We start from the raw sequence: 18,160 nt of genomic DNA, 5'->3' as shown, positions 1-18,160 counted from the left end.
ATTTAGACACTTAGGCATATTCCAAATCTAAAGCCAAATGATCTTTTCCATGTGTATATTGAACTCTGTACTAATCAATTTCTTGTGGTCAGGCAGGATTAACATTTTGGGAGAATTCTACTAAATATCAACACGAAAACTGTCTTGCAAGAAAAGAGCCAATACATCTAATTTCAAACTAACAAACGTTGAAAATAACCCTTTGAGCATTATCTCTCACCTTGAAAGACTATGTCAAGACTATGTTATGAACTAATTAAGCAGTAACTAACCAGTTCCTAATTGGGTCTTTGCTCTCAAAATGTCTTAGGTTATTCACAACAGAATAGGTTGTGAATAGGTTATTCTTCTGGATTCTCTAGCGTCTAGCATTGTAGCTGAACCTTTCCTTCACTGGAATCATCAGTTTGTCTCTCATTCAGCTGTTCATTTTCATGGAGTTTGGAGGAAGTCAGTATCTTTCAGTATAGCGCTCGTCTGACAGATTGAACCAAATGTCACCAATAGGTTTGAAAGTTAGTTGTAAGGCTAGCAGATGGATATGCAGGCAGCACAATCACACTAGCCTTTTTTTCTCAGGAAACTGTGCTAACAGAAAGCCGCAAGAGTCAGTGGAGGAAGATCCAAGGTCATCCTAACCTGTTGTGATCCATCAGTTGAAATCATGTTAATCTACCCAGTATGAAAAGTTAAAAGCTTCTCTGTCAGTTTGATTTGTTATTAGAATATGGAATGGCTGGAGGAAAACACATTTCTGTTGATGAGCGGAGCATTTCATTCTATGTGCATTAGGGAATTCATGTTTACAGAAATTGCCAGGAAAGTTAATGCTTTAGCATATGTCATATATGTTTTGTGACATCAGAGAGAAAAGATTCATGGAGGGTAAGATACATATTTTGGAAAATAAAATACTATAGCAAAAAAAATATTCTCTAGTTATCAGCAAAATAACTCCACTGGCACCGAGTGTTTTCATGATTGTTTGTCTTAGGCTAAATACAATCCTTGATATTTTGGGTCCATACCATACAATCTAAATTTTTTTTGTTTGGGGCTTTATGATCCTGTTGTTTCTTCATTGTGCAAGGGTTGGCTAACATACTGCAGTATCATCAAAAAGCAGGGGAGTCATTGTCGTACAAGCAGGTTGTGGATAGGTTTGTTAATAGCCCTGTCTTTACAGGAAGCTTGCAGCCAGGTGTCTGAAGTCAGACCTTGTGTAAGAAAGTCCTTTGACAATGTGGGCAGCAAGATATCTACTTGCTACCTAGCTTTATTTGTTTCCGTTCAAGACTGTTTAAAGAAAATCACTGAAATTGTTAATCTGTGATATAAAGAGTACTTTGTATATAAAAAGCATGAAGTACTATAAAGTTAGGATAAATTCTGCTCTCACTCAGCCTCTGCTAAATCTAAGTTTAAATAACAATCTCTTAGCGCTAGGGTGGAAATCCTTTTCCCATTGTTCCCATTGCAGTCCTGTTGTAGAATGAGGATCTGTAAAGCAGACTTACCAATAAAAAATCATATTACATTGACAGAAGATTTTAAGTCAACCAAAGCTATCTAAGGTCTGACACAGATGAGGAAAAAAAAAAAAGCTATGTTCAGATAGCTTCAACTGCAAAGGTACGTTTGGGAACTGGCATTCTTATGTTATAGAGTCCTTGGTTTTGGAGGAGAAGCTGAGTTTTTTTGAAGTGTATTTAGATAACTTTTTTTTCTGTTGCATAATGAGGAAATGTCACATCCTGGGTTTTTTAATTATTATTTTATTTGTATTTTTTGCAGATTACTGTCTTAAATCTGGATGGCCAACATCTCTTCAAAATTTCAAACCTGGAAAAATTGGAGCACTTAAGATGGGCATCATTTAGCAACAACAATCTCACACAAATAGAAGGACTAGACTCTTGTCTTAACCTCGAAGAACTCACTTTAGATGAAAACTGTATTTCAACACTGGATGGTACTATATTTACCATGGTAGTGGTAATTCAGGCTGTTAAGCCAGGTCTCAGTAGAGATGTTTCTTTATAGCAAAATATTATAGAGGCTAAGATTTATTTGCTGGCAACTGTGCGAGTTTTTCGAATATTGAAAAATCTGATCTTTAGTTTCCGAGTGTATCTTTAACAGAACTGAAGTAAGGGTGGGAGGCAGAGCAGTTATGTTGCAGAAAAAAAAATATTTTTTTAAATGGCATATTTTAATGGCACATTTGTTTAATTGATCTAATGATTAATAATCTGGTTACCGTTGGACCTACTAACATAAACTATGTCACTTATAATGTGTTTTACTATCTGTATCAGACATCTTTTTCTATTACAGCTCACTTTATACTAAGTGCATTCTGTTTATTTTTTTGAGGAATTTCAAAGCTCACCAAACTTACAAGACTTAGTGTAAATAATAACCATCTTACCAGCCTCAAAAGACATGTGTTTGAAAATCTGTGTCATCTTCATTACATTTCCGTTGAGAACAACAGGATCACATCTTTAGTTGGTTTAAAGAAAACCTACTCCCTAATAGAACTATACATAAGCAATAACTGTGTGTCTACCAACCGAGAGATGTATCATTTAAAGGTAAATATAGATTTACTGATTCAGAGATGATTTATTCATTTATTTATTTTAGCACATTAGAAACAGTCTTCCACCAGTTGGAACTGGGGAAGTTTTACTTCAACACATAGCTGGAGGTTTTGCCTGTGAGTGCTGCATTCATCTATCTTTACAGCTGAATTTGAAGTGATAAAAACCCCACTCTAACCTCTTTGATTATATTTACTCCTGAGAAGGAAGGTACTAAACCTTCTGGCTGGATTGGGCTCAAAATTTTCTGCAGTTAAACATCACTTTACTGCATAGGCTTTAAGGCTTAAAAACCATGGAATAATTCTACAACTCATGTCAGATAACAGCAAACCACACCTGCAGCAGCTCCAGCTCTTTTCAACTAACACATGTATGACAAACTTTGTTGGCTGGATTCGGACACTTACTAATGGGAGACTGAGGCCCTGGTTCTTATTTATGTTCAGACTCTTAAAACTTTGTGAAAGCACAAAGGCTTTTTTAGGGAATAGTTTTCACTTACTTTAACGGATTTATTTGTGGCTTAAGTGATGCCAAGTGCTTTTAATCTAAATGAAAATATCTGGGTTTTGTTAAGTGGTTTCTTGGTGTGGATTCATGCAGATGACAGCTGAAGAAATAGCTGAAAAGGGGGGGGTGGGTGGGAATGAATAGCTGAAAAAATAGCCTGAAAGCACGTATATATGTGTATTTTAAAGTGATACTAATAAAAGTGTGTTTTTTCTTTTCTCAGAGTTTGACTAATCTGATAATTTTGGACATGAGTGGAAATACAATAGTCAGGAAACAAGATAACTACCGACTATTTGTATTATTCCATCTTCCCTCTCTAAAAGCTTTAGATGGTATCAGAGTAGTAAGTTATTCTGTATGTGGATTATTACTATAACTTTTGTTAAAATTATTCTTCTATAAATAAAGACCCAAATGATCAGATTTATTAATATCACATGTGTAATCCTTTAATGTGCTTAATAATACTCCATTTTCTCTTTCTGTCTCTTTTTTAATCATTTTTGGGTAGAAATTGCTTTCCCCCTCCCCCCTCTTTTTCTTTTTTGTAAAAGTTCCAACCACAATAGCGTCCTGGCACATTGCTAGAGTTCTAGGGACTTTAACTGTAAGTGTAACTGTGGAGCATCAGCATTTCTAACACTTATGAAATCAGTATATATTATTTACAAATCTTCTTTATGGACTAACTGAGAGAACACAGACTGTCTCCATTAATCTGTTGCACAAGGGAAAATGTTAGCCAGGTCATGAAGACTAAATAACACTTTTTAAGTTACTTTGATTTTAAGCATTTTTAAATCATTGATTACCCTCTGTGCTAAAACGTTTCTTGCCTGTATTACTGCAATAGTTCTAGATCTGTCTCAATATAGCAGAAATCAATTGAAATGCATTTAACAGGAGCCAACAGAAGGAGAAAGTGCTAGAGATTTGTTTGGAGGCAAACTTACCTCTGATATGATTGCAGACAGACTGGGTCATTCAGACTTCACAGAAATGCAAGAATTAAATTGGGCAACCTCTAATATCAGGTACAGTTTGTTGTTGTTGTTTTGTTTTGTTTTCAGAAATGCATTATCTGTTAAAAGTATCATCTAAGACTATGGTTAGAATGTGAAAATCTGAAGTTAGGACTTATATTTAGCAAATATGGCTGATAATTCCATACTGTTTGTAGGCTGAATTATCTCAACTGATCCATAAAATGAGAGTAATTTTTTCATCGCAAACGGTTACTGTCCAGAGTTTTATTGAAGAAATGTTCTTTCTCTAGATGTTTCTACTTTTCATTTAGGGAGTGGTACTGCTTGTATGCAGTTTGACAGAAAATGTCTAGGAGAGGTAGAATACTGACTCTAGTCAGAGAATGTCAAGAAGAGAAATTTTCTTTGATCAAAACCCATCTGCTCTGACTCCTTTCAGAACAAATTCAGTCAAAGGGAGAACAGATGCATATACATGTGCAGTGCTGTCTAAGTTTTCTGTAAAAGGTTGTAGAGCAATTCTGTCACATTGACCGTGTGCCTTTTAAGGTCTTAAAATTGCCAGCCTTGATTTTTCTTGAAGAGATTTATCAAAAGCTCAATTATGAATTCCCTAAAATCACTTGGGGAATGTCTCTCTGACCAGTAGAGTATCCTGCTTCTACTATTAACTAGCAACAAGCAACATGAAAGCAGGCTTCGACTCAGCTGAGGTGCACAGGTAGAATCTGGGTGGTGCTTTGGGAAGCCTCAGGCTAAGTGGAGAATGGAATATTCCATCTGAGCAATTGCAGTTCCAGCACTACCAGAAAGCAGTGAAAACGGCCTAAGAGGTGTGGAGCTGGTATTCCAGCAATGAGCTGTACAAGCAAACAGAGCAGATTGTTGCAAGTCCTTGCCTTTGGTGTCAGAATCAGAATCAAGCCAATTTTTTATTAGTGGAAAAAGAACTGTGAATTTGTTGTGAGGTTTTCGTCAGGGTGCATCTTTCATAGGAGTGCATTGCATTTCTTAACAAAAAGCCAGTACATTAGGGACCCCATGCTACGTATGTCATTTATAGCTTATTTTTCTATGTTATGTGTATTCTAAATTTCTGATTATATTCTTTCCTTAATCCAGAGCCGTAGAGCTGGTGCCAGCAGATCAGTTTAGAAATGTCTACAGTGTAAATTTACAGAACAATAATCTCACGTCTTTCAGTGGTTTAATCTTCCTTCCTAACGTCAAGGTGAGTTCATGACAATTTTTTCTATTTTTAGTAATAATATTAATAACAAACTAATTTCCTTTGATTGAAAATGTATCTTTAATCACTAATATGCTGCTTGTGTTTTTTTAACAACAGTAATCAGTCAGCACAAAGTTGATTGCAACCACTATTGCAATTTTACAATATTGTTGCAGTAAACTGATCCAAAAAATCAATGCACTGCACTAGACTTTTTAAAACACTGTAGGTTGACCCAATCATATTTCTAAAATACAATCAAATTTCTGGATCAGAAAAATGTAATTGGCAGTTCTGCTAATGAGTTAGCAGAGGAGCATTCATTTGATCTACTGTGTTTCCTTTGTAAGGTATTATGTCTGAACTACAATCAGATTGAATCGATACTGCCTGGACAGAAGTCTCCAAATCAGGTAACAAATAGGCAGCACCTGTACGGAAGGGTGGCCTCTAGTGGGTATGGACAGCAAGAACTTGCCAAAGGAAGAAGGTACCACCAGCTTTTAAAATATGATTGTATCTCTCTTTTACTCCATTGAGGAGGAAAGAGGTCTCTTCAGCGTCACTAGCTTCAGATCTCCTGCTGTTTTTGTTTGTTTTGTTGTTGTTTGTTTTATTCATTTTGCACATGTATGGCATGTTTGGTATCATCTAGTTGGTTTTGCTTTCCTAAATTTCCACAACTTGTTAGGCTAGTTCTTCATCAAAATAACAATACCAGGCTTTTGCTCCCCATTCTTTGGATCTTGCTACATAGACATTCAGGAATACGTTGAAGTTTATTCACCTTCCTACAAAAAATTTAATTTTAAGTAAGAGAACCATGTACCTTTCTCTGGCTGCTCATTTGATCAGGGACAGCGTGGACATGTATGTCTGATCAGATTGATCATTGATGTTCTGTGTTTGCGTTCTTTAGATAAAATTATACAACATTAAACTACAAAATTTTATCAGTATAAGAAATGCATTGAGGTAGTATTTCAGTCACTTGAGCCTGATCTGTGAAAATACAGCTGCCTTGTGCTGTCTAGTATTCTGATAGCAGTCACAGCCACTTATTAGAATAAATGAGTTCAGCCAGTTCAGGCTACACTACTTTTTGTGACCAAAAAGAAGGCTTTTGTATATTCAGCCAATGTTCTTCTGCAGTGTTGTCTAGTCATTTATTCTGCCATTAAATCTCCTTTCCTTCACTCATTTCATAAGTGAGGTTCTTTTATTCGTCTTCTGAAGGAGATGGTCACACTTATTTCTTCATCCTTTTGCTATCAACATTTGGTCAGCTTGTGTCCTAAAGAGTATTTTCAAATTACTTTTCAGTTTGCATTTCTTGTCTGCACACTCCTTCAAGATTAAAATTTCTGAAACCTGTCAGGATTCATTTACTTTTTTCTGCATGGATAAGGCAAGATCCATAATCAAATTCAGTTTTATCGTATCAGGCAAGTCTTGTAAAGTCACTATGCAGAGTTTCATAGACACATTAGTCAAGTTTTATGAAAGTAACAGAGCATCAGAGAATCCTGCAAAGCCTAGCTGTTGTGTGCATGCTTCTCAAGAGCTCACCCAGCTGCTCTTGTCTTTATTCTCTGCATGTGCACAACATCTGCGGTGTAGGAAAACATGAATTGGTTTCAGATTTTCTGGGGGAAATGGGCATGGGCAGAAGCACACATAGATAAAGGGTATTTGGGCTTCCCTCATAATGTGCTCATTTTGCACGTCTGCTTCCTTGTGAGAGATGAACATTCTTTACATAGAATGGGGACTCAAAAAGGGCTTGCAATAATTGTTCAATAACTGTAGGAATGCCCTTCTTGTCAACAGGAAGGGTTTCTGATTTTTTTTTGGTTGGTTGGTTTTGTTTACTTGCTTATACCAATACCTTCTAGCTTTCTCCCCTTTTCCTTTTTAAATATTGATAACTTTAGCTTTTGTACAGGCTTGAAGCTTGATTCATAACTTAGTGCAAGTCAACTTAAATAGTCTGTGATGTTTCTCAGCCAGCTTTCTCAAATGTGACTTACTCAGAGTCACTAACTTAACCATGTTAGATTCTAGCTCAATAGCTGCTACTTAACATCCTTGAAGTCAATACTGGAATGGAAATTATTTCATTAATACTGTATTATATCAATGATATTGCCCTTTTTTTCCCCATAGTTGTAGCACAGAAGTATTTAGTGGACACCTATGCTTTGTTTCAGGTTTATTGACAGTTCTACTATCTTCAGCTAACAATGATCCAGTACCATTGTCAGGATTGCTTCTGTAATTGATACACTTATAAACTTCCTTTTTGTATGTAATGCTACAAGCCACTGATACCCGGTTAAGTGCATTTGCTCTTTTCATCACTTTTTTACATATTTTTACTTCTCACTGTCAATTACTTTATTTTCCTATTTATTATAGCTGCTTTTAATTTCCCACTAGGTGGATACTGGCTTCTTAATGACAGTTGCATTCTTTCTCAGTTGTGGGACATTCTAGGAACAAAGATGTTTTTAAGCTTTCCCCAGTTGACATTTGGCACAGTTTTCCTGTTGACATTTTCTCCACAAGTTGAATTAGCTCTTATTTTTTGTGGTCTTGCGAGACAAACTTGTGTAAAAGATGAAACGTATGTATTACATATTAACATATGTTAACACAAATTAATTTTACATACAAACATTCACTTGGGATATCAGTTTGTAGTGTATGAATATAATTAAGTCATGATCATTAGCTGCTCAGTGATCACCAATATTTAGTGTTTTTATGAAAATTGAGGTTGCTAAGCACATTGTGTAATTAGCTGGGTTGCGAGGAAGTAGCAAAGCTAAAATTGGAACCTTTTTTACCCTTCTCTTTCTCAGTTTAACAACTCGTGCTACCTAATTACAGGTCAGATGTAACTGAAATGAAGCTTTTACAAGCAAATTGGTGGAACTGTGCATGTTGTTTTATTTTGCCCTACTGTCATCCAGCTGTTGTGAGAATACACCCAATAGTTGTCATAAATATTTTCCTAAATTATGCAGCAGTTTATAGATGTTTTCTTTTCATGTCCTTAGATTTCTGTGAGCAAAAGTGTTTTTTTGTATTTGTTTGATTTCTATAGTCTGGATCCAGAAAACTTGACCTAGCGTATGCAGTAATCCTAACTCCAAGTAGTAGATTTTTCATTTCTCATCAGATTTTCTGTATATGGGTGTAGTTCTTATGAAACCTGTTCTAGTGATTAGTGAAAGTGGAGTCGTCCATTTATGCTTTTTATAATCGTTTTTCGGTGGGAAATGCTGAAGTTCTTTTGTCCAAGGAAAACTGTGCTGTTAACACTCTTGTTTACTTTATTGGTTTAGGGATGCAGGATTTGGAGAAAACCTGCCTCCAATAATGCAGAGTTTGGAAGTTCTTCATCTGGGTCATAATGGAATTACTGACATGGCCCAGCTACAGCTTAGCAGGCTAAAAAACTTGAAGCTTCTGTTTTTGCAGGGTAGGTGATAATATCTTTTTCTGTACATTCATTCAAGCATATGACAGTACTTCCCTTATGCCCAGTCTTCACTCTGTGTCTTGGATTTGTGGAAGACAGTCTTCTCTGGTCATGACCCCAGTAAGAATGATGCTCTAGCTTTAATTCTCACCCTGGCTCCAAGATCCTTTAGCTACTGAACAGTGAAATTCTTCCATAGTGCACCAGTGTGTCACACTTGTCTTTCACATGTTTGTCAGATTACAGCCAGCGAGAAGTTCCACCCTAAGAAATTTCGTCCTTGCTATAAGCAATACTGAAGATAATGATTCATATATCAAGATGGCCAGATTTGAATGAGGAAGTTGTTTTGCTTTAAATAGATGTGGCCCACAGACAGAAGAAATCAAATACACTGTCTTCTAGTGTCACTGAAGTGGTCCAAAACAAAAAATAAGTAGTGCAGAAAGTTTGAGCTGCTTTTGCTTATGGTGATTTTTTGCTAGAAAGGAATCCAAATCCGTCAGAGACAACTCCATGCATTTACTCTTGGTATGTTAGGAAATTACATCAGCCAAATTAAAGGACTTGAAGGTCTCCAGTTTCTGCAGGAGTTGGTGCTGGACCATAACCGCATTAAAATAATTTCACGAGACTCCTTTGCTGGACAGAGTGGTCTTTTGGCTCTTCATCTAGAGCAAAACCAAATACGAGAACTGAGAAGTTTACAACCCTTGGTAAAATTACAGAAACTCTTTCTGGACTTCAACAGAATTCAGGTACAGTTTATTTTTGTTAATGCTGTAGATTCAGTGGACTAAGTGTTGTGGACTGTGTTCAGACAAAAATTCCCATTTTCTTCTGTGGATTTGCCTCAGTAAAATTACCTGTGTTTTCCCCAAAATATATACACCAGCTGCAAGATTTCTGAGAACTCTTGATGTGCGTTGCTGTTTTTTGTTGTTTATTTTGTTTTAAATTTTTTTTAAACTTTTGGACAGGAGTTATCTGAACTAGAAAAACTTCAAGTTATTCCCAGTCTCAAGGTGCTCTCAGTACATGGAAATCCAGTGAGTATGTTAGTTTGCATTGTCACATAAACCAGGTATGTATTTCACTTCATACACAGAGTATTCACCCTTTATAATAACTGAGACTATTAAGAATTTCCCCATAAGCCGCTCATTCTGCTGTTACTGTTTTAAGGTTGAAAGCTTCATAGCATGCATGATGATCACATTGCCTCACTGTGCCTGTCTCAGTGCCCTACTGTAATCAGAAGGCACTTATTCTTCAGCATACTGTTCTTCATAGTGCTGCAAGATAAATTTAAAATGCATGTGTTTGCATGAGTGTATTGCAGTGATGGGCTGTCCTTTCAATATTCCAATACAGGCCAGATCTGTGAAGAAAGATCAAAGAACGTTAAAGGATCTCTGAAATACTTGATTTTATTTTTAAAATGGCTCAATAGCAATCTGTTTTGTTGTTTTGCACAGCACTCCTTGAAAAAGTCCTGAAGGGAAGTTTGAGGTGTCTTTCTTTCCAGACATGCTCTTATTTTTCAGCGTAGAATTTGTTGGTTTACCTTTTTTTCTCTCTGGAAGCAAACTACTAGAACATGGTAAAGAAGACTGTAGCCTTTCTGATTTTATGAATACAGACTATGGGACAGAAGACAGATGTTAATTTCACACAGTAGAAAAGGCTTTGTTTCTGAAGTGCAACTCAGTGGGTGCAAATGTCTAAAGTTTGTAGGATCTCAGCTTTATGTATCGAAGTATCTTAGCACTGCTGAGCTTTAAAGTAGCATCAAATGTAAATATAAACACTACTTTTTTCTCATTGTTAGTTTGAGAACAAATATGGCTTTCTAAATTTCAGTTAAAAATAGAGCTCATAGGGCTTGTTTTCATAAATGGACCCTTGAAGGCTGACCTGAAAGCCCAAGTTCTAAATGCTTCTTAAGTGTTTTTTACTATAATTCTGCAGTTTATGGTCTAGAGCAACAGCTAGAAGCACATGGAAGAGAGAAGATAGGCATGTTGGATAGGCATGGTGCAGTCATGGACTCTATTTTCAGTGATTGGCTCAAAAGAATATTTTCACACTTAGGACATTTTTCAAACCAACTTTCAGAGGCTTATACAGAATGGTAAATGAACTGGTTACCGAAATGGATGATGAAATGGCAGGAGCATGTCGAGCAAACTGAATGTCACCCAGTAACGGCCAGAATAGCGATTCCTCTTGGGAAATTGCTGTTCCAGATTTTACTTCTTTAAAACTGCAGGTCTAGACTTCCCCCTCAAGGGGATGAAGATGGTAGTCTCAACTCTTCCCTATACAATGTGGCATTAAGGAGAAGTATGTCTCAAGTGTATTAGTAAGTGTCAGTATCTGCCACCATGTTCCACACTTCAGGCATTATATAATCTTTCCTTTTCAGTAACATTTTATATTAAAATAGAAAAATATTGCTAGCGCTTTCTGTCTCCAGTACAGCCTGCATCTCAACACTTGGCCTTCTGTAAGGCCACGTTTCCTAGTCACTTCTCTACAGGGAGCACAGCACATTTGAATTCTCATATGTGGTGAGAGCTGTGAGAAGCTGCTGGGGTCCAGACTTAACACGATGACAAAGGTATAAATATTCCCACAGCGTGCCACTTTGTCAGTACAGTCGTTCATGGGTACTTAAAGTTGAAAACCATTGCTCAGGATGTACAGTCATTTATGCCCGGTTTGGATTACGTTTCTAGGAGAGAAGAGTTGTTATAAGGTTTAGTTCAGACATTTAGTAGTGTGGCTGAGATACTATCATCTTATTGGACAAGGATCCAGTTTTGGAATTAATTTATATTTCCTTTATACAGGTTTCTCTCAAGAAAAGCTATCGTTCGCTGCTTGTGATTCGACTGCCAGCGCTACAAGTGCTAGATGGAACAGCAGTAAATGCTGAAGAGAGGTTGAAAGCTGACTATCAGCGCCTAGAACAAGTATAGCAAACATTACTTAAACTCCAAAGACAATATTCATGTCACCTATAATGGCTGCCTAATGTGGTTATCGTAACATTAAAATAGATTTCTTTCTAGAATCTTTCAGAGAACCTATCTCAGGTTTTGTAAAGTCAGGAAAAAGAAAAGACATATCTGCTCCCTTTCTTCATCACCAAATTTAGTGAGCGTAAGAACATGTAGCAGGTTCTTTCTGTCGTCTGGTCAGGAAGATGCCTACAATTTGGGTGTTGTGCTACCTTCATTGAGTGGCCTCTGACAGGAAATTGCAATACAAATCAAACATTTAAAAGCTGTGTAAGACCTGTTAGTCTTCAGGCTCATCTCTCTATAGATACAAAGGACACCATCAACTTTATTGACCAGAAATGTAAATTTTACCCCCAGTAGTAAATTGTATTTATCCTGAGGTTCTATGCTTTAGCAAGTTCACTCATTTTTCCAGCCTGGTTCATCCTCAGTTCATACGTGCAGTTAGACAACGTTTGGATGGCCTAGACCACAGGTGGAATGAGGCCATGGGGAGAAATTCATTTTGTAATTGCAGGCTTGATGAACCTTATACAAAGGTTAAGCAGAAGCAATGCCCATGTCATTCAAATATGTCTATGGGTAAACAAGAATGTACGTATTCTTAAGTACTTATGCTTTCATAGGGTGTCTGCATTTGATACATTTTTGTAAGTTTCAATGAAAGCCAATTCTCTTAACTCATAATGTTATTACATAATGCAGTATCAGCAATGCTGCATGAAGGTTTTAAACTACAATTTCAAGGTGCAGTAGTCACTTATAACTTCTCTGTCTATTTTTTCTTGGTAAATAAGATTCTTGCCACAGTTTATTCCATTTTTTCTTCTTGGTGATAGTTGAGAATAGTTATGAATGTAACTATATTTTGATAATGCAATATCATATCTAGTCTTGAAAGAGTCTATCTTGTACCATCTGCATCCATTGGAAATACTTTGGCACAGATAGTATTCTTCACTTATTCCTTTGCCTATAAGCCTGTTTTGTGTTAGCTCTCCCTTTTCCTCTTCCTCCTCAAGGAAGTGCATGTATTCCACCTTTGTGATTCAGTCCTGCATATCACTGTGCTTACTGACAGTGAGGTCATCTCCTAATGTCTTGAAATGCAATTGTATACCTTGAGCTGACTAGTGTTACCAGTAATCAACAGCCTTTTTCGTTGCCGTATTTGTGTTGTTGTGAAGGGGCTCCCTGGACAAGCTACCTTGTTATTCTCCTGCAGACCCTGCCCTGAAATTCTCACTGACCATGGAACCAGAAGAAAGCTTGACAACAGTTGTGCATCTGCTTTGACCATTGTCTGTCACACTGACCAAATTTATTGCTCATTATTTTCTTGTGCTCATCCATCTGTCAGTCTGTCTGCATTCATTGGGTATGCCTTATCTCATTTTACAATATAAACTCACTGGAACAGAGATTTTTTTGTAGGATTCACTATTAGGTTTTCTAAATACAATAATAACTATAACAACAGCAAAGAGTCAGAGAGAAAGCTAGCTCAGCACGTGTCTCCTGCAAACAGAAGGTTCATTGTCTCTGTGGTTCTCTTTATCACTAGGACTCCATTCACTGAAAGAGTTTGTTGTCACCACAGCAGACCTGTGTTTTCTATATCACAGCATGAAACTTCTCTAGAGATTTGTTTGATGAACAGAATTCTTTCCTTACAGCTCAAAAGACTGCAGTATTCACTTTAACCATCCTTTTCCACACAAGGATCAGTTGAAATTAATGGCAAGATCCAGAGTCTGTTCCCACTCTACATAAGGCTGTTCTCTTTTAATTTCTCTTTCATATGTATGGAGCACAGAAACAGTTTTTACACGTTTGAAACACAAGTACTAAGGATGATGAGAAGCTTCAGTAAGATTGGCTTTATTCTCATCACCCTGGCCAGCTTTTCCTCAAACCTCTTTGCATGGTTCTTTATAGGTGAAAAGCTCTGTCAGTAGACACCTACACCACAAAGTTATTCTACTCCAAATATCTCCTTCAGATTTCTTTTATTGCCACAGTACTCTCAGCATACCCAGCTAAACTGTTGCTGAGTTGAAAATACTACTTGCTGCACTGCATGTAACCCTTTTGCTCTTATGTTATGCTTCCCCATCTATGGGTTATGCCTATATTGATCCTTAATTTATAAGTTCTTGTCATAAATTTCTTGGTGTAAGTATGTCATTGTATAAATCAAGTCTTTTAGCATTATAATAGCTTCCCTAGGTAGTGGAATAAATACTATTACTGAGTATTGATATTAGTGGTATCTTCATTGTTTTGCCAGATCTGTCTTAACATGGATAGTAGGTTACTGACGAAACCATATAGGTTAAAATCCATGTACATGGCTCTGTTTCAGAACTTGATCTGTCAAGAATGCATTACCACAGTTACATTAATCTCTCTGTTTGGAGACTCAGGACCTTAGTAACTTAGTGTCCTAGTGAAATACATTTTCCCACTTGAAGCGGCAATGCTTGTATACAAGAGTTCAAAGCACTTTTAGATTGAGTAATTTCACGTGTAAATGCTTTATTTCAAAACTGACCTGTGCTTTCATTCATTGGACATCACTTAAATAAAAACATGGCAGAACAAGTAAAGTAATAGAAGCATGTTAAGACAATATCTTTAGAGAAATCTCTGTTTTATATTCAGGTTCAGTGAAGATGTTATACCTCATTAGCTACAACAGAACTGAGCCATTTTCTCATTAGATCATTCAAGTGGAACAACACAAAAGATTTTTCAAGTTTGTCAGTTGCATTTTAGTTGTGCTTTTTAAAGTGCTTGTTAGAAAGCAAGAATTGAAACCGTATGGTGTTGTTTAAGCTTAAAAAGTGCTTTTGATCTTAAGCTTCAAAAGAGATTTTCCCAGCAGAGAGTAGGCTAGCACTTTATTCAGCACTATTTTAGGTGGACACCAGAACACGCTGTACATAATATTATTTTCTCTTTTCATGCTATTGATTAAATCTCCATTTAAAGTTTTCACTGCTGAATTGCAGATGATTTACAGGAGGCAATCAATTACTATTGTTGTTGTACTGTGTACACCGTCTTATCAAAATTAACAAATTGGCACAGACTGGCATAGAGCTTTAAATCAGTTGCTACAAAAAGTGGTAGCCCCAAAGTGAGACTTATGAACTACTAAGTATTTCTAAATATTATAAAGAACCTTCCAAAGATGAATTTTTATCAGCCCCCTGTCAGCCATCTGCTATAGTTGATTTAAATTTGAAAATGTATTGTTTTCCATCTTTCTCAGTAAAAACAGCTTCAGTGCATTACAAGTTTGTTCTTAAGGGCTTACAATTTTCTGTCAAGCATTTTGGTTTCATAGCTACTGATTCTTTTTGAGGTATACAACTTGCGTAGCTTCTGTGTTTGCCTGAAAGCTTATCTAGAAAGTGCAATAGTGAAACCTCAAGCTCACAACAGTAAATTGAAGACCTGATCCTATAGTTCTTTAAGTTGATGATTACTGTTTATACTTCTGTAAAGCAAATGAACAAAAAAGACATTTCTATCATAAAGACCAAGACAGTTCATCTTTTTTTCTTTTCTTTTTTTTTTCTCCTTATGGAGGATTTCCAAGCTGCAAATTCCCCAAAGGACTCTGGATTTCCTGCACTACCAGCAAATTTTACACGACAAACTCCTCTCAGAATAGCAAATGTGAATCTGAATGAAAACATTAACCATTTCTTTGACTCTGATTTTACATTTGGTCATGAACTTGAAGAGCTTCTACCGTATAAATCAAATAAAAGTAAGCATAAGCAAACATCATTACTTGTTTCCCTTTCCGCAATACTTAATGTTGTTATACTCTGTCATACTGTTCATCTATGGTCCGAATAGAGCAGTTTTAACAAGTAGATTTTTCTTTCTTAAGACTCTTGCAGGTCTAAGTTTCTTAAGTTCCTGCAATCCATAAGTTTCTAACAGCCTTCCCAAAGCTGGAAAATGCTTGTGTTTTCTGAAAGAATATATGTCTTTGTCAGGTGTTCTTCACATTGGGATGGATATTCAAATTCAGTCTGAATCACTGCTAGATGAATTATCCCTTCAGTGCTTTCAAAAGCTTTGTTGTGTTGTTTTAAATTTGTTAACCAATTTCAGTCTGTAAACTAGAGCTTAAACTATGCTAGAAATTGAAAGGAAGTGATGTAACATAAATGTTCTGGCTAGGAAAATTAAGAAGAAAAGAGGAATGAGTGCAATTCCTGATGACTGGTAGATGGGTTTAGGTTGTACAGGAAGAAAATCCATGTGTGTTTTGTGTTACAGGTAAGTCTAGGAACCCAAGAATTACAACGTATAATCTTCAAAGCATCTATGTAGAAAGAACTCTTAGGCAAGCCAAAGGAGTATCAACTAATCTAAACCATTTGGTGCATCACAGTGCTACTTCTAAGACCAGCCAAATGAATCAGAGCAACAGAGAAAATACCAGCAGGTGAGGCTTCCACCGGCCCTAAGCACAGCTTCTTTTTCTTTCCTTTGTTAAGGGGAGATGTGGGGGGGTCAGAGCCAAAGCACCTCGCTTCCTTCTTCCTTTGCCTGATATGGATTTCCACATCCACCAAAAAATTTTTCTCTTTCTTCTTATAAAACTTGCAATGCATCTAGGAAAACATCCTAGAAAACAATTAAAATTTTTACTATTAGAACAATGATTATTAAATGGAGTCAGACATTTAACAAAGATAAGCTCATATCTCCTAAGTCCATGGTTAGCCCTGTTCTGTCATTAGCTCAAGACTTTGGGGGTTTTGTTTGTTTTGTGTTTTTTGCTTTGGTTTGGTTTGTTTTTTCGTTGGTTGGTTTTCCCATTTTTTTTCCTGTTGCCTGAATTCTAGTTTTTTTTAGTAATTTTGTTTAGTAATAGAAGTAGTTTCCAAGGGATTATATGTTTTTGTTGACCCATATCACCAAAGCTCTGGAGGTAAAACACTTTTTAAATAAACCTTATTTAACCAGGTAGTGTTGTACTGTCTCAGATGTTACAGACAAGAAAACAGGTGTCAAGAGGAAGTGATGTTACTCTCTAAGATTGATCTATACAGTATAAAATTCCCCTTAATCTAAATTTAAGCTGGCCTCTTCACAGGGATGTATTCTACCTTTAGTGCATACTGCTTAGCATCCTTCTATAGGCACTTCTTTTTCACTTATTGAGTTTTTCTTCAGTTAAAGCAGCATGTATGACTGTTTCCCTGTGTTGTAGATTGATTCTCACACATTTAAAAATAAATAAATAAAAACAACCCTCACATGGAGGCCATGTAGTTTAAAATAAGGTAGATGAAATGTTATAGCAAGCATCCTCTATTAGAAGTTGTGTTTTCATTTCTTCTCATGCCACATGTTCTTTGATCTCTTCCCATTCCTCTCAGCATGTTGTAACATTGCAGAACTATGCATGGAGTCTAGGTGGTTCAAATTTATTCTTATTTTTTATAAATTCAGCATGCTAAAATTAGAAAAACACGGCAAAGGCAGCGAGGTAGTTAAAGTAAATGTTTGCCTCTGATAAAGCAACAGTAGTTGTGTCATTCCTGATTAAGAAGAAATGATGTTTTAGGACAGATCAGGCCTTTTTTCTCCTTTTCCCTCATGGCATTGCTTCAGGCAGAGTTAAAGCTATTCACATATTTTAACAGCATTCTTACATTGCTGTCATTAGATTTCTTTGAAATATTATCTTCCCTGAATTTCTTAATTTTATAGTGAATAGCTAAAGGATATTTGTAGCATCTCTTAGTGTTTTCCATTTAAGTTACTGATGTTTGCTTTTTAATTGCTATTTTATTTGAACTTTTAAAAATACTGATGAATTCTGCATACAACCCTAAATTAAAAATGAAACAGGAATGCTGTAATGCAATATTTTTTCTTTATTTCTGTTGTACAGGATTTGTCTTTAGACAGTATTTTTTGAACTTCAGGGAAGATTCACTGATACATCAAAGCAGAAGGACTAACAATGTTTTTTTGCCTTTCTGAATGTGACTGTCTTCCAGGCTTCAGTGTGTTCAATTTTCAACATTGTAGTTATATATTTCAGTAGAAGGCAAATTCCACCCAAAAGAGATCATCAAAACCAGATAATCTGGACTCCAGTGAAAACACCTGTTTCAAGAGTGTTGGCTTTTTATCCTTTCATGGCCCCAAACAGTAGGAGGTCACTCTATCAGCTGCTTGTAAATGAGAGTGATAATAAGATAATGCGTTATTATCTAAAGGGTTCTTTCAGGTCACATTGTGGGTCGTGTGCTCCCTAGCATTAG

General features: G+C 36.3%; 1 protein-coding gene across 9 annotated transcripts in view; it reads left to right on the top strand.

The window, feature by feature from the left end:
- The window catches only part of LRRC9 (leucine rich repeat containing 9), a 53,904-nt gene that overhangs the window by 29,147 nt on the left and 6,597 nt on the right, over nucleotides 1-18,160 (top strand). For 5 of the 9 annotated variants that reach the window (XM_080595671.1, XM_080595673.1, XM_080595669.1 and 2 more), the window contains exons 21-32: nucleotides 1,795-1,972; nucleotides 2,377-2,597; nucleotides 3,343-3,477; nucleotides 4,026-4,156; nucleotides 5,231-5,339; nucleotides 5,690-5,829; nucleotides 8,690-8,826; nucleotides 9,367-9,584; nucleotides 9,807-9,875; nucleotides 11,682-11,804; nucleotides 15,453-15,636; nucleotides 16,158-16,326. In XM_080595671.1, coding sequence (XP_080451797.1) covers nucleotides 1,795-1,972; nucleotides 2,377-2,597; nucleotides 3,343-3,477; nucleotides 4,026-4,156; nucleotides 5,231-5,339; nucleotides 5,690-5,829; nucleotides 8,690-8,826; nucleotides 9,367-9,584; nucleotides 9,807-9,875; nucleotides 11,682-11,804; nucleotides 15,453-15,636; nucleotides 16,158-16,326 — 1,814 coding nt within the window. Of the gene's footprint in view, nucleotides 1-1,794; nucleotides 1,973-2,376; nucleotides 2,598-3,342; nucleotides 3,478-4,025; nucleotides 4,157-5,230; nucleotides 5,340-5,689; nucleotides 5,830-8,689; nucleotides 8,827-9,366; nucleotides 9,585-9,806; nucleotides 11,805-13,080; nucleotides 13,234-15,452; nucleotides 15,637-16,157; nucleotides 16,327-18,160 lie in introns of those variants that run through there. The other 4 variants (XM_080595674.1, XM_080595675.1, XM_080595676.1 and 1 more) reach the window with 4 other exon arrangements.

The sequence above is a fragment of the Anser brachyrhynchus genome (assembly GCF_964034855.1).
Source record: "Anser brachyrhynchus genome assembly, chromosome: 5".
NCBI classification, from domain to species: Eukaryota; Metazoa; Chordata; class Aves; order Anseriformes; family Anatidae; genus Anser; species Anser brachyrhynchus.
This window is presented reverse-complemented; position numbering and strand designations above follow the sequence as displayed.